Source organism: Euprymna scolopes, chromosome 1 (genome assembly GCF_053919585.1).
Source record: "Euprymna scolopes isolate OS-2025 chromosome 1, ASM5391958v1, whole genome shotgun sequence".
Lineage (NCBI taxonomy): Eukaryota > Metazoa > Mollusca > Cephalopoda > Sepiida > Sepiolidae > Euprymna > Euprymna scolopes.
The window spans coordinates 9,537,967-9,551,562 of NC_136482.1; the positions used below are offsets into that span (position 1 = coordinate 9,537,967).

Here is a 13,596-nt window from a genome sequence, read left to right on the forward strand (position 1 = left end):
ATTTTAAGATTCCACATACTGATCTTAGACCCCAGATAAAAGCATACATACAGGAAAAATGGCAACTGCGGTGGAGTCAGCAAGAGGGCAACAAATTATACTCAATCAAACCTGAACTTAAGGAACGATGTCCGGACATCAAGAGATCACGCCGAGAAGATGTGATACTGACTCAGCTGCGCATAGGGCACACCAACTTTACTCATTCTTATATACTAAATGGAGAATCGGCGCCAGAGTGCATCCCATGCCAGGAGACACTCACAGTAAAACATATCCTAGTTGGGTGTGATGACCTTGCCCCAACTAGAAAATTATATTATACAGAAAGCAATATGGAAGACCTTTTTGAAAAGGTCAACTCAGCAAATATTCTAGCATACCTAAGGAAAGTAAATTTATATAAGAAAATTTAAGGAAATTTAAAGTCACCCAAATATACACATCCATGTATAAATACAACATTTAATTTCTTAGTTCAATTTTATAAAAAAAGGGAGTAAAGGCTGAAAAAGTCATCCCCCCCCTCCCAATAAAAAAAGTTAAAAAAAAAAAAAAAGGACTCCGGCATTAAATGACCGCATAGGTTGATATGCCGTAAAACCAATCAATCAATCAACTACAAAGAGAAAGAGTCAGCACAAACATAATATAGATTTATATATTTCCTCGAAACCAAGCAGCTCGGATGCAATCATTTTAGTCTCCACACCGGTTTGTTATCTTTTACAAATAAATTTTTCTTTGTTTTTGTTTCTGCAGATGCCTGCGTATGAATTTAACTTCAGCGACACAAACCCTCCTGTTCACGCGTGGGCGTGTCTCCACGTTTACAGACAGGCTTTAAAAGAGGATAAAGACAGCATTCATTTTCTGAAAAAATGCTTCCACAGACTGACATTAAATTATACTTGGTAAGGACAAGAAATAGATGAGTATACGTTTTTGTGTTAGCAAAACAATTACATTTGTTGAATTTTTGTTTTTACTTATACGCACACAAAAAGGCACGTTGATGTTGAGACATAAGGGGGTTATTATGAATTAGGAGCCATACCTACAGGGGCATGTGGGGAGTTGTGCAGCGAGATGTTTGTTCGCATTACATTTAAATTTTTGCATGTTGATACAGTCAGAGGAACAGAAAGGAAGGAGAGCATTCCAAAGGTAATCAGTTCTAGAAAAGAAGCTATTAGAGTAGAAAGCTCTCTGGCATACAATAAAGGGGTGGAATTTTGCTGATTGTTGGGTTGATCAAGGATATTTATGTTGAGGGGCTCAAGTGCAGTAAGTTTGTTGGAGCACATTCATTGAAGTATTTGTAAAACAAGCACAGGGATGCAACATTGCAGTGATAGAACTGGGGTTGCAGCTTGTTAGACAGTGTGTGACTGATTAGATTAGAGCCCTTTTTTAGCCTCTGTTTAAGAATGAGGGACTAGTGATTGGTACACCAGCCCAGATGTGGCAGTACATATAATAATTATTTTTTTCCTATCTGTTATATGTGTGGGTCGTTTTTGAATGAAGAAGTTTGAATGACATTTTAAGAATCAGAAATGAACTCAGAAGTTGCAAAATCACATGGGCATAAATTCTAGTGCTTTTATAGTATTAGAAAATCGTATTCCAAGTAAGAACTCTTTGATATAATTACGTATTATACAAAAATAAGTATCTTCAACAAAAATTAAGAAAAATTTGTGAGTAGAAATTTAATGAAAAGTAAAAATCAGTTTTTGTATTTTATTGATTCACCATTCATTATTACATAGTTATCTCTTATTTATCTCCCCTTACTTACTCTTACTTATCTCGCTCTCTGAATTATCTCCCCCCCCTACTTTACAGGATTTACATTCTTATCAATAGCGAATTGGCAAAAGAAAACATTTATATGCACTTTAGATTTTCACAAAGAAATGCCGGATAAGAGTTACAAATTTTTAAAACCAGTGAATTTTGTAATTAATTTGTTTTTATTTATCTCAAAGAGCAATATTTGTCACTCTCTCTCTCATATATATATATATATATATATATATATATATATATATATATATATATATATATATATAATCAAATTTTAGTCATTAAATGAATTTAAAAATTTATGAAGTGAAATGTTTGAATTTCAAATCATAAGATTTTTATTATTCTATGTAAGACAAAGAATACATTTGAAATATTATAACGCCTTATCCTATAGGATTTCGATGTCTACCATCTCTTCAGAGGAGAAAATATTAGCAAATAATTATAATGATTTACACCTTATTTGCTAAAGTCAGTGAAACATGAAGAATCACTATTAAAAGTTGTTCAAGTATTTAAATATCATAGAATAAGGGAAGTTAATGAAAAGGATATAGAAGTGTGTGTATATATATATATATATATATATATATATATATATATATATATATATATATATAATATAATTAGTTTTTTTGAAAAGAAATCCAACAGTGTGCTCAATTATAAGGAAAATCTGAAAATAAGAGCGTATTATTTATATTTTGTTTACAGAAAGTTTTAGATGAAATAAGTCATTGGTACCGTCGGTTTCAAACTCGATAATTAGGGACCGTTTTAGATACCCATATCAAGCTCTCTTGGTTGAAGAAAGCTTGATATGGGTATCTAAAACTATCCTAATTATCGGGTTTGAAACCAACGATACCACTGACTTATCTCATCTAAAACTTTCTGTAAACTATATATATATATATATATATATATATATATATGTGTGTGTGTGTGTGTGTGTGTGTGTGTGAGAGAGAGCTAGTAAACATGTTTCTGTAAGACTTTTTGCAGCATTTTTGTTGTTTTGGATAGTTTTTTATTTTCGTTTTTAACTCTTATAAAAATGAAAACAAAAAATCTTCCGGCGAGTTAAAGTGCGATTTTTTTTTTTTTGTTCTGGAAGAATAATTTCTTAAAAGATATGTCACAGTTCATGAATTTTTGAATGCAATAAGTTAGAGTAAATAGAGGTAGTGAATATGACCCAACAGGTGACTGGTATATATATATATATATATATATATATATATAATATGTTTATATGCAATTTTCTACTTGCGATAGTAATTACATATAAATAACACAAATTTCTCATTTAAATAGCTCAATAGTGCGATATAAGAATTATAAATATTTTTTTAAATATACCATGTGAGAAGGAACAAACACTCATGTAATTATTTGTTTTAAAAATGTTGGTCTCTTATTAGTAACAACTTGCGTGTACAACTGTTTCAGCCTAATGTTGGCATATAAGTATGTAATAGTTCATTAATTATAATTTTACACAACTGGGCAAACTCATCAGTGCATCAAAAACGAATTTGTCAAAAGCTTCACATCCCACGAACATATATAGATATATTCTTTTCTTTATGCATTAATCCTAAGTTACAGTGGGGTCCACAGTGATTGACTTCTGTATCTACTTGACACATCCATAGTCTGGGTACCATATTGTACTGAAGTGACACTCACTCTAGTGGATTCAACGACTTTCTCTGAAAAAGGAAATTTTATGGAAATATCAAATTCCCAAGTGACTCCTAGTTGCTTATATATACTCTGCAGCAAAGATGACAACAGTAGTGTTTTTGCAGTTCTTGCAGAGATGTGTCATCGTCCTCCTACATACAAATCTTGACTGTGGAACTCATCTAGGAAAAAGAAAAGTCTGAAATATTAGTATTTCTCTGCTTACCCTGACAGTATTTCCAGTTTTGGATTTCTTTCTTGCCAATAGATTCAAGTAACGCTGTTTAAGTGTCTCAGGACAATGTCCAGAAAAGTGTCACTTAGAACTGGTGATATGAAGAATACAATTGTTTAAGATTTCTATCTGGTTATGATTGACAGAAAGAGAGCATGATACTCTCATGGATTAAGTAAATGGTTTTGTCCCAAATTCCATGCATATTCCTAAATCTGACAAAAAAAATACACCTGAAGAAAATCGAAGATTACAATGACCAACAGTGTTGTGAAAATAATGTCTAAGACGAGAACAGTAGTCTGAATAATCCAAACAATACAGGATGCCTCTTGTTTCAATAAAAATGTACACACACAATATATTTTTTTTAAAGGTGGATAAATGCAAAGAAGATTCCTGGTCCTGGACATCTGTATGGTGGTGGTTTCCTTGGAATGGACAACATTAGTGTTTATAATCGATCCTTTGGCATACCTCCAGGGTATTTACTTGCTCAGGTATGAGGAAATTAAAAACAAATAATTTAATTTTTTTTATTTCCATTTGAATTTGTGTTATATTATTATAAGTGCATCATTGGTCATCATTTAATTCCCAAAAATCATTTAATGCTACTATTAAAATCATATATAATGCTACTTAAAATCATACTTTGTTTCAATGTTTAATGCTACTATTAAAATCATAAATAATGCTACTTAAAATCATACTTTGTTTCAAGCTAATGTCTTGCATGTGTGCCTATGTCTTCCTCCAAGGACTGAGACCAATTCTGTTACCTGCAATTAAAAGCCATTTCAAATGGCTTTTAATATGATTATTAAATTAATCTAACAGTCAACAATATGTTCTTGGAAGAATACTGAATTTATTCACTCTAATAGACTTTTAGCTTTTTGGCTGGAGAGAGAGTTACACTAAGCTAAGTGGCTGACTCAAGGGTAACTCAAAAGTTCCCTTTTCATTAGCTGTTACACAGAGGTGTAGGAAAGGCTACCCCTCCATTCTAAGGAGTACTTGTTCTTGATCCTTCGCTTATAAATCCTGGGTGTTTAGCAAGAGAGCATCAAGTACCATTTTTTTAAGTCTTTGGTATGATTCAGACAAGGATTGAACTCCGATTAGTGAATACTCTTATCATTATGTCAAATGGAGTCTTTGGGTCGTCCTTGGCTATAATCAGCAATTAGCTTAGAGAGAAAGTCACATACCTTTTAATGGTTTCTTAGATCGTCTTAAAAAATGCATCTTGTCTCCACTGATGCTCTCGCCAAGACTTACCATCTTCTTCCAGGAATCGTATCAGTCTGAGAACAAATAATGCCATGTCTGCCTGCTTTTTCAACTTCTGACTTCCAAATTTCAGTAAAATCAATTACTTGACTCCTCCTTGTCGCTTTGTCTTAAACGTTTCTTATTTTCCAAAATCACCTGCCACATATATATATCTGTAACATTTTAAAATCACCTGCCGCACACACATATATATCTGTAACATTCCAAAATCACCTGCCACATATATATCTGTAACATTTTAAAATCACCTGCCACATATATACATGATTAAAAAACACATATATATCTGTAACATTTTAAAATCACCTGCCACATATATATACATAATAAAAAAATATATATATCTGTAACATTTCAAAATCACCTGCCACACATATATACGTAATTAAAAAATATATATATCTGTAACATTCCAAAATCACCTGCCACATATATATCTGTAACATTTTAAAATTACCTGCCACATATATACATAATTAAAAAACACATATATATCTGTAACATTTCAAGATCATCTGCCACACATATATACATAATTAAAAAACACATATATATCTGTAACATTTCAAAATCACCTGCCACATATATACATAATTAAAAAACACATATATATCTGTAACATTTTAAAATCACCTGCCACACATATATACATAATTAAAAAACACATATATATCTGTAACATTTTAAAATCACCTGCCACACATATACATAATTAAAAAATATATATATCTGTAACATTTTAAGATCACCTGCCACACATATATACATAATTAAAAACAATATATATATCTGTAACATTTTAAGATCACCTGCCACATATATACATAATTAAAAAATATATATATCTGTAACATTTTAAGATCACCTGCCACACATATATACATAATTAAAAAACACATATATATCTGTAACATTTTAAAATCACCTGCCACACATATATACATAATTAAAAAACACATATATATCTGTAACATTTTAAAATCACCTGCCACACATATATACATAATTAAAAAATATATATATCTGTAATATTTTAAAATCACCTGCCACATATATATACATAATTAAAAAACACATATATATCTGTAACATTTTAAAATCACCTGCCACACATATATACATAATTAAAAAATATATATATCTGTAACATTTTAAAATCACCTGCCACACATATATACATAATTAAAAAATATATATATCTGTAACATTTTAAAATCACCTGCCACACATATATACATAATTAAAATATATATATATCTGTAACATTTTAAAATCACCTGCCACACATATATACATAATTAAAAAACATATATATCTGTAACATTTCAAAATCACCTGCCACACATATATACATAATTAAAAAATATATTTATCTGTAACATTTTAAGATCACCTGCCACACATATATACATAATTAAAAAATATATATATCTGTAATATTTTAAAATCACCTGCCACATATATATACATAATTAAAAAACACATATATATCTGTAACATTTAAAAATCACCTGCCACACATATATACATAATTAAAAAAAATATATATCTGTAACATTTTAAAATCACCTGCCACACATATATACATAATTAAAAAATATATATATCTGTAACATTTTAAAATCACCTGCCACACATATATACATAATTAAAAAATATATATATCTGTAACATTTTAAAATCACCTGCCACACATATATACATAATTAAAAAACACATATATATCTGTAACATTTTAAAATCACCTGCCACACATATATACATAATTAAAAAATATATATATCTGTAACATTTAAAAATCACCTGCCACACATATATACATAATTAAAAAACATATATATCTGTAACATTTCAAAATCACCTGCCACATATATACATAATTAAAAAACACATATATATCTGTAACATTTTAAAATCACCTGCCACACATATCATCATCATCATCGGCGGTCACTTGTGTCCGAGTAAGACTGTCCTCCGTTGTGGCTTCTGTGGGTCCTCAGGTGAGCATAGAGCCCAATCCTAGACCCAATTTGTCTTGTGCAATTTGGGCAGATAAAGGTAGTGGTGGTGGGGTGGTGTTGGGTGTGTCTGGTTAATAATCTGTCCTTTCTGTGCTTGCGTTTATCCTCAGCAGCTTGATTTAGGTCACTACTATAAAGCGCAGCACCTTTGTGGACAGCGCTCCTCCATGCCAACCTGCTCCCAGCCACGTCCTCCCATGTCTCAAGGTCCATGTGAAACCGCTTTAGATTTACTTTGATGTTGTCCTTATACCTCATCTTTTGGCCACCCTGGGCACGCTTTCCCTCAACAAGCTGAGAGTAGAAAATCTGTTTTGGGAGGCGGAGATCTGGCATTCGGACAACATGACCAGTCCATCTGAGCTGGCGTTGAGCAACAGTAGCGGTGATAGTGGGAATGTCAGCTTCACTCAGGACGCTGGTGTTGGTGCGTCGGTCCTTCCAACTAATTCTGAGGATTTTTTGGAGGCATCTTTGGTGGTACGTCTCCAGGGTTTTTACGTGCCTCCTGTATGTGGTCCAGGTCTCCGATCCATAGAGAAGAGTGGGCAGCAAGACAGCTTTATATACCATGATTTTGGTCTTTGCCAGAAGGTCACGGTTCTCAAATACTCTCTTCCTTAGCCTTGAGAAAGCCCCACTGGCACAGCTGAGACGGTGTTGTATTTCATCATCTATGTTGGCTTTGATGATAGGATGCTGCCTAGGTATGGGAAGTGGTCCACATTTTCCAGTCTAGCGTTGTCAATGGAGATGTTTGGGGGTGAGACTGGAGTACTGTTTGGTGGTGATTGATGGAGGATTTGGGTTTTTTTTATATTAATTGTTAGTCCTAGTTGTTTGTACGCCCTCGTGAAGGCAACCAGTGTACACTGTAGGTCCTCTTCTGAGAGGGCTACAAGGGCGTTATCGTCTGCATACTGTAGCTCCATAATGGATATGGTGTTCGTTCGACCTTTGGCCCTAAATCTGTTGATGTTAAAAAGTCGCCCGTCAGTTCTGTACATAATCCGAACTCCATGGGGAAGATGTTTGTCCGTGAGATGGAGGATAGCAGTAATGAAGATGGAGAACAGGGTTGGGGCAATGACACATCCCTGTTTCACTCCCGTGTCAACCCTGAAGGGCTCTGTTTCATCTCCAGTACTACTGAGGACTGTAGCTGACATATTGTCATGTAGCAGTCTCAGTACCCGAATGTACCTCTCTGGGCATCCAAACCTTGCAAGAACCAGCCAAAGGGCTTGACGGTTCACAGAGTCAAAGGCTTTAGTAAGGTCTATAAAAGCCATGTATAATGGTAAATTTTGCTCCCTGCACTTTTCTTGGAGTTGACGAGCAGTGAAGATCATGTCCATCGTGCCTCTATTTGGTCGAAAACCACTTTGGGACTCGGGAAGGATGGTTTCTGCAAGGGGTGTAAGCTTGTTGGCCAAAACCCGAGCTAGGGCTTTCCCTGTGGTAGAGAGGAGAGAAATGCCCCGGTAGTTCCCACAGTTTGCCTTGTCTCCCTTCTTAAAGATGGAGACAACTAGGGCATCTCTAAGTTGTGCAGGGATTTTCTCTTGTTCCCATATTTTGAGCAGCAGGGCATGGATGTGTCTGAGAAGATCAGGCCCGCCTTTCTTCAGGATTTCTGCTGGGATGCCGTCAGAACCAGCCGCCTTATTGTTTTTCATCTTCCTAATTGCATCCCGCACCTCTTCCAGACTGGGTGGTTCTCCCATGCTCTCAATTATGGGCTGTTGGGGGAGTTTTTCAAGGGCCTCCATCTCTGAAGTGGTGTCCCTGTTCAGAAGATCCTTGTAATGCTCTTTCCATCTATTTGTTATTTCTCCCTTTCCTTTCAGCAGCGTGAGCCCATCCTTAGACCGAAGGGGGGTCAGAGAACGGGAGCTGGGGCCGTATACCACTTTTGTGGCTTCAAAGAATCGTCTGGTGTCCCCAGAGTCAGCAAACTGCTGGATCTCCTGAGCCTTCTTCATCCACCAGAGGTTCTTCAGCTTCCTGACTGTCGATTGGACAGCTGCTTTAGCCTTGGCATGGGCAGCTCTTTTAACCTTGCAATTGATGTTATTCTGCCAGGTGATAAAAGTTTGCCTCTTGGTGTCTATAAGCTGTTGGATTTCGGTATCGTTTTCATCGTACCAATCCTGATGTTTCCGCTTTTTCTGCCCTAGGATGCTTATACTGGAGTCCATGATGGCAGAAGACAGCTTGTCCCAGTGCTCTTCAGCGTCATGCGGATACTGCTTGGGCAGGTCTGCACTAAGAGCCGCCTGGAGGTGTTGTTGGTAGGTGATATCGCCCAGCTGCTCGATGTTGAGCTTTGGTCGGCTCTGTCTTTTTTGCATCCTTTGCTTCCGCATTAAATGGATAGACATGATGGAGCGAATAAGACGGTGGTCGGTCCAACAATTGTCTGTACTGGTCATTGCCCTGGTGTTCAGCACATCACAGCGGTCTTTGGCACGGACAATGACATAGTCAATGAGGTGCCTGATTTTACTTCGAGGGTGCATCCATGATGTTTTGAATGCATTTTTTTGTCGGAAAAGTGTGTTCGTGATGATCAGGTTATGTTCTGAGCACTTTGTCAGTAGGAGTGTACCATTTGAGTTAATGTTCCCAACTCCTTCTCTTCCAAGCGTTCCTCTCCAGTGCTGATGGTCTCGTCCCACTCTAGCATTGAAATCCCCAAGTAGGATTATCTTGTCCCCCTTGGGGGCCCCGGATAAAATGGTGTCAAGGTCAGCATAAAAGGTTTCCTTTATTTCATCATGTGCATCAAGTGTTGGAGCATACGCACTAATCACAGTGGCCATTTGGCTGCCCGCAAGCATCAGGCGCATGGTCATTAGCCGTTCGTTGATGCCAACAGGGGGCTCATTGAGGTGGCGGATGAGGCTGTTCTTTATAGCAAAGCCCACGCCATGGATACGCGGCTCTTCTGCAGGCCTTCCTTTCCAAAAGAAGGTGTACCTGCCTTTCTCCTCCCTCAGCTGCCCGTCGTCAGCCAGTCGGGTTTCAGAGAGCACAGCTATGTCAATCTGGAACCTCCTTAGCTCTCTTGAGATAATGGCAGTTCTTCTTTCGGGTCGATCACTTGTTTTGTTGTCCATGAGGGTCCTCACATTCCAGGTTCCAAAATATAGGCATAAATTTTCTTTCTTTTTCCGACCGCGTGGTGGTGATCCCTCTGGATGCGGTAGTCCAGACGGGTTTTTTTGAGGCAGGCTATTTTTAGGGGTACCTTTTCTAACTCCCCTCCTCTACTGGGGTGAGCAGAGTGGATCCTAAACAGGGCTGCTCAGTCATGGATGCAGCTGCCGAAAAACTCTTTCTGCCTCGGTCCGTGAGGTTAGCGACTGAATCTGGCACCCACCGCCTATGTGCCAGGTTGCAGCTAGGAGCTGCCAGACTACACTGTCCTGCTCCTGTCACCACTTCCTGGTCGCCACAGGACTTTTTCTATCCGGGAATTAAGGGAGAGCTCTCTCTGCCTCAGTCCGGGAGCTTAATGACTAAGACTGTCACAAGACTTTTCCATCCATGATGTAGAGTAGGATGTGTTCCCTTTCGGGAGAACGCCTGCGCGTGGTGTCTTTTAACGTGGGGAGACTGATGCGCCTGCAGCCACCACACGGCCCCTTGGCAGAGGAGGGCCTGATACCAATGGCATGGAGAACCACGACGACTGGAGACTCTCTTCTGTTGCAGCCTTCATCCGCCTTCAGTGCCGTTGTGTCATTATTGTCATCATCACTCTTTGTCTGGAACCTCCCCTTCAACCTTACCGCCATGGGTGGCCCTACCAGGAGCCTAGGCTCCGGACGGCATCGCTCTCAGGTTCATCGGAACACACAAGGTTCTCCACCACGACAAGGTGGCGATCCAGGGAGAACTGCCACACATATATACATAATTAAAAAACACATATATATCTGTAACATTTTAAAATCACCTGCCACACATATACATAATTAAAAAATATATATATCTGTAACATTTTAAGATCACCTGCCACACATATATACATAATTAAAAAATATATATATCTGTAACATTTTAAGATCACCTGCCACACATATATACATAATTAAAAAACACATATATATCTGTAACATTTTAAGATCACCTGCCACATATATACATAATTAAAAAATATATATATCTGTTACATTTTAAGATCACCTGCCACACATATATACATAATTAAAAAACACATATATATCTGTAACATTTTAAAATCACCTGTCACACATATATACATAATTAAAAAACACATATATATCTGTAACATTTTAAAATCACCTGTCACACATATATACATAATTAAAAAACACATATATATCTGTAACATTTTAAAATCACCTGCCACACATATATACATAATTAAAAAATATATATATCTGTAACATTTTAAAATCACCTGCCACACATATATACATAATTAAAAAATATATATATCTGTAACATTTTAAAATCACCTGCCACATATATATATACATAATTAAAAAACACATATATATCTGTAACATTTTAAATTTCCTACAAGTTTGCACATCGGATGTTTACGTAAGTGCACACTTTTGCATAATTGTGTTTTCGCCCAAGAACGATCAAGAAAATAAATGAACAAAATATTTTTTTTTTGTTTTACATATGTGCGCGGTTGGTGGGCCGTGATCCCCTTGTGGTTGTTGATTTTCTGGTTAGATTAAGACAAATCTACTCATGTATGGAAACACAGTGGAGACTTATTTGCTATCAAAGGTTTTATTTTGAGAGTGGTTGTTCATGGGAGGAGAGACCAATATCTAATTCTCATTACTTCGTAATTTGCTTTTCTTTGTCTTAATGATGGCGACACATGGGCAGAGTCTCAAGGCAACATTCACTTAGATTTTTATGTTGTCGAACACATCTTGTCTGTCCTACTACCCAACTCCAACTGATTTTTAAAAAGATCCTTCTGTTTCCTTCCTCAAAAACAATGTTATCGCTTCCTATATTTCAATACCTGCATTTCTAGTGCATTTTATCTCAGAAGCTAACCACCGACCCCACCCCTTGCTTCAATCACACCGTCTGCATCTGGGTCTATTTCCATTTGCCGCCAGTTATCTTGACATTTACTTAATGTAATCCTTGCTAAAATGCATACTATAGGGTGGGCCGATAAATTTGTCGCCCTAAAGAAAACAACACTACAGCTTTATTTAAAAATTTTTATTGAAAAAATCAATTCAGATAACTTGATTATGTAGAAGAGCTGACATCTATTTAATGTAGCCACCTTCAGCCTCAATCACCACCTTGATATGGGTCTGGAACTGGGAGCATGCCGTTTCCACAAGTGCCGGTGGGAGCTCGGTGAATACTCGGTGGATGGCAGCAATCAGGCTGGCTTTGGTGTTGTGGGAGGTCATGTTGGTGATGTTCTTGACATATGACCAAATGAAGTAATCCAGTGGGTTCAGGGTAGGAGGGAGGCCAGTGGGAGAAAGGTGCAAAGTCGTAGCACTCCTTCTGAAGCCCGGGTCTCTTTGGACTTGTGGGTTGGTGCTAAGTCCTGTTGCCACACCCAGGGTCTGCCAACTGCCACCTGATTGCACCGGGGGGGGGGAGGTCACCACTCTTCAGCACATTTAGGTACACATCTTGGTGTTGACTTTCCAGCTGACTTCGAAGATGAGAAGTGACCTGATGTGGACCTCACTTAAAACCATATTAAACATCATAACCATGGTTGGAAGCTTTGTTGAGCTGTATCCTCAAGCATTTAAAAGTCCAGATTTGCATTTTGAGGGTGCTGGCAATGGTCCTGTTGTCATAACGTGGATCAGTAGAGAGCATGAATTGTACAGCGGTGCATCTCCGATCTCACTCGTTGAACATTGTGTCACTTTCAGACATGATAGAAGGCTCCTATCACTCTTGGAATTTGTACACAACTGGGCAACTAGTAGGTGGTCTGCAACAAAAAAAGAAAATCAAATAGAAATGGAATCATGTCGTCTTTTCTAGGGTAAAAATTCTATCGCCCCCCCCTGCAATTAACATAATCTCTATTTACTGAACTAGGGTCCTAATATATAACACATCTCCACAACATCACAAGAATAAATACTAGCTATAGGTAATAGTAGATGCCCTCTACCCTCTGTCAATAGTCAACACTTGTGAATGAAAAGCATTCATTACACTACAAACATTTATAAAAATTGGTATTCATACAGGCTGCATATTCCAATAGTTTACATAAATTTGTAAAAATTGGCTAAATTCAGCATGAATCTAATAATGAATTTTGTCAAACATTGGCCCGTGTCTTTGCTCCTCCCCCTCCCAAAAAGATGCTGGTCTTCTTGAAACGTTGTGTGAATAACACTCAAAATAAGAACAGTTGTCCAAATAATTCAAATAAACATATTATTGCATTTTTTTCTTTATTTTTAAAAAATTATTTTTAAAATCGTAATCTACAAACATGCATGTTTCGAGGCCCTCCCTCTCTTCGAAACATGCTTG

General features: G+C 36.8%; 1 protein-coding gene across 7 annotated transcripts in view; it reads left to right on the forward strand.

Annotated features, from left to right (window-relative positions):
• Nucleotides 1–13,596, forward strand: part of LOC145278160 (uncharacterized) — a 228,701-nt gene that overhangs the window by 89,066 nt on the left and 126,039 nt on the right. For all 7 annotated transcript variants that reach the window (XM_080130508.1, XM_080130471.1, XM_080130591.1 and 4 more), the window contains 2 exons: nt 763–914; nt 4,116–4,239. In XM_080130508.1, the coding sequence (XP_079986634.1) occupies nt 763–914; nt 4,116–4,239 (276 nt within the window). The remainder of the gene's footprint in view (nt 1–762; nt 915–4,115; nt 4,240–13,596) is intronic.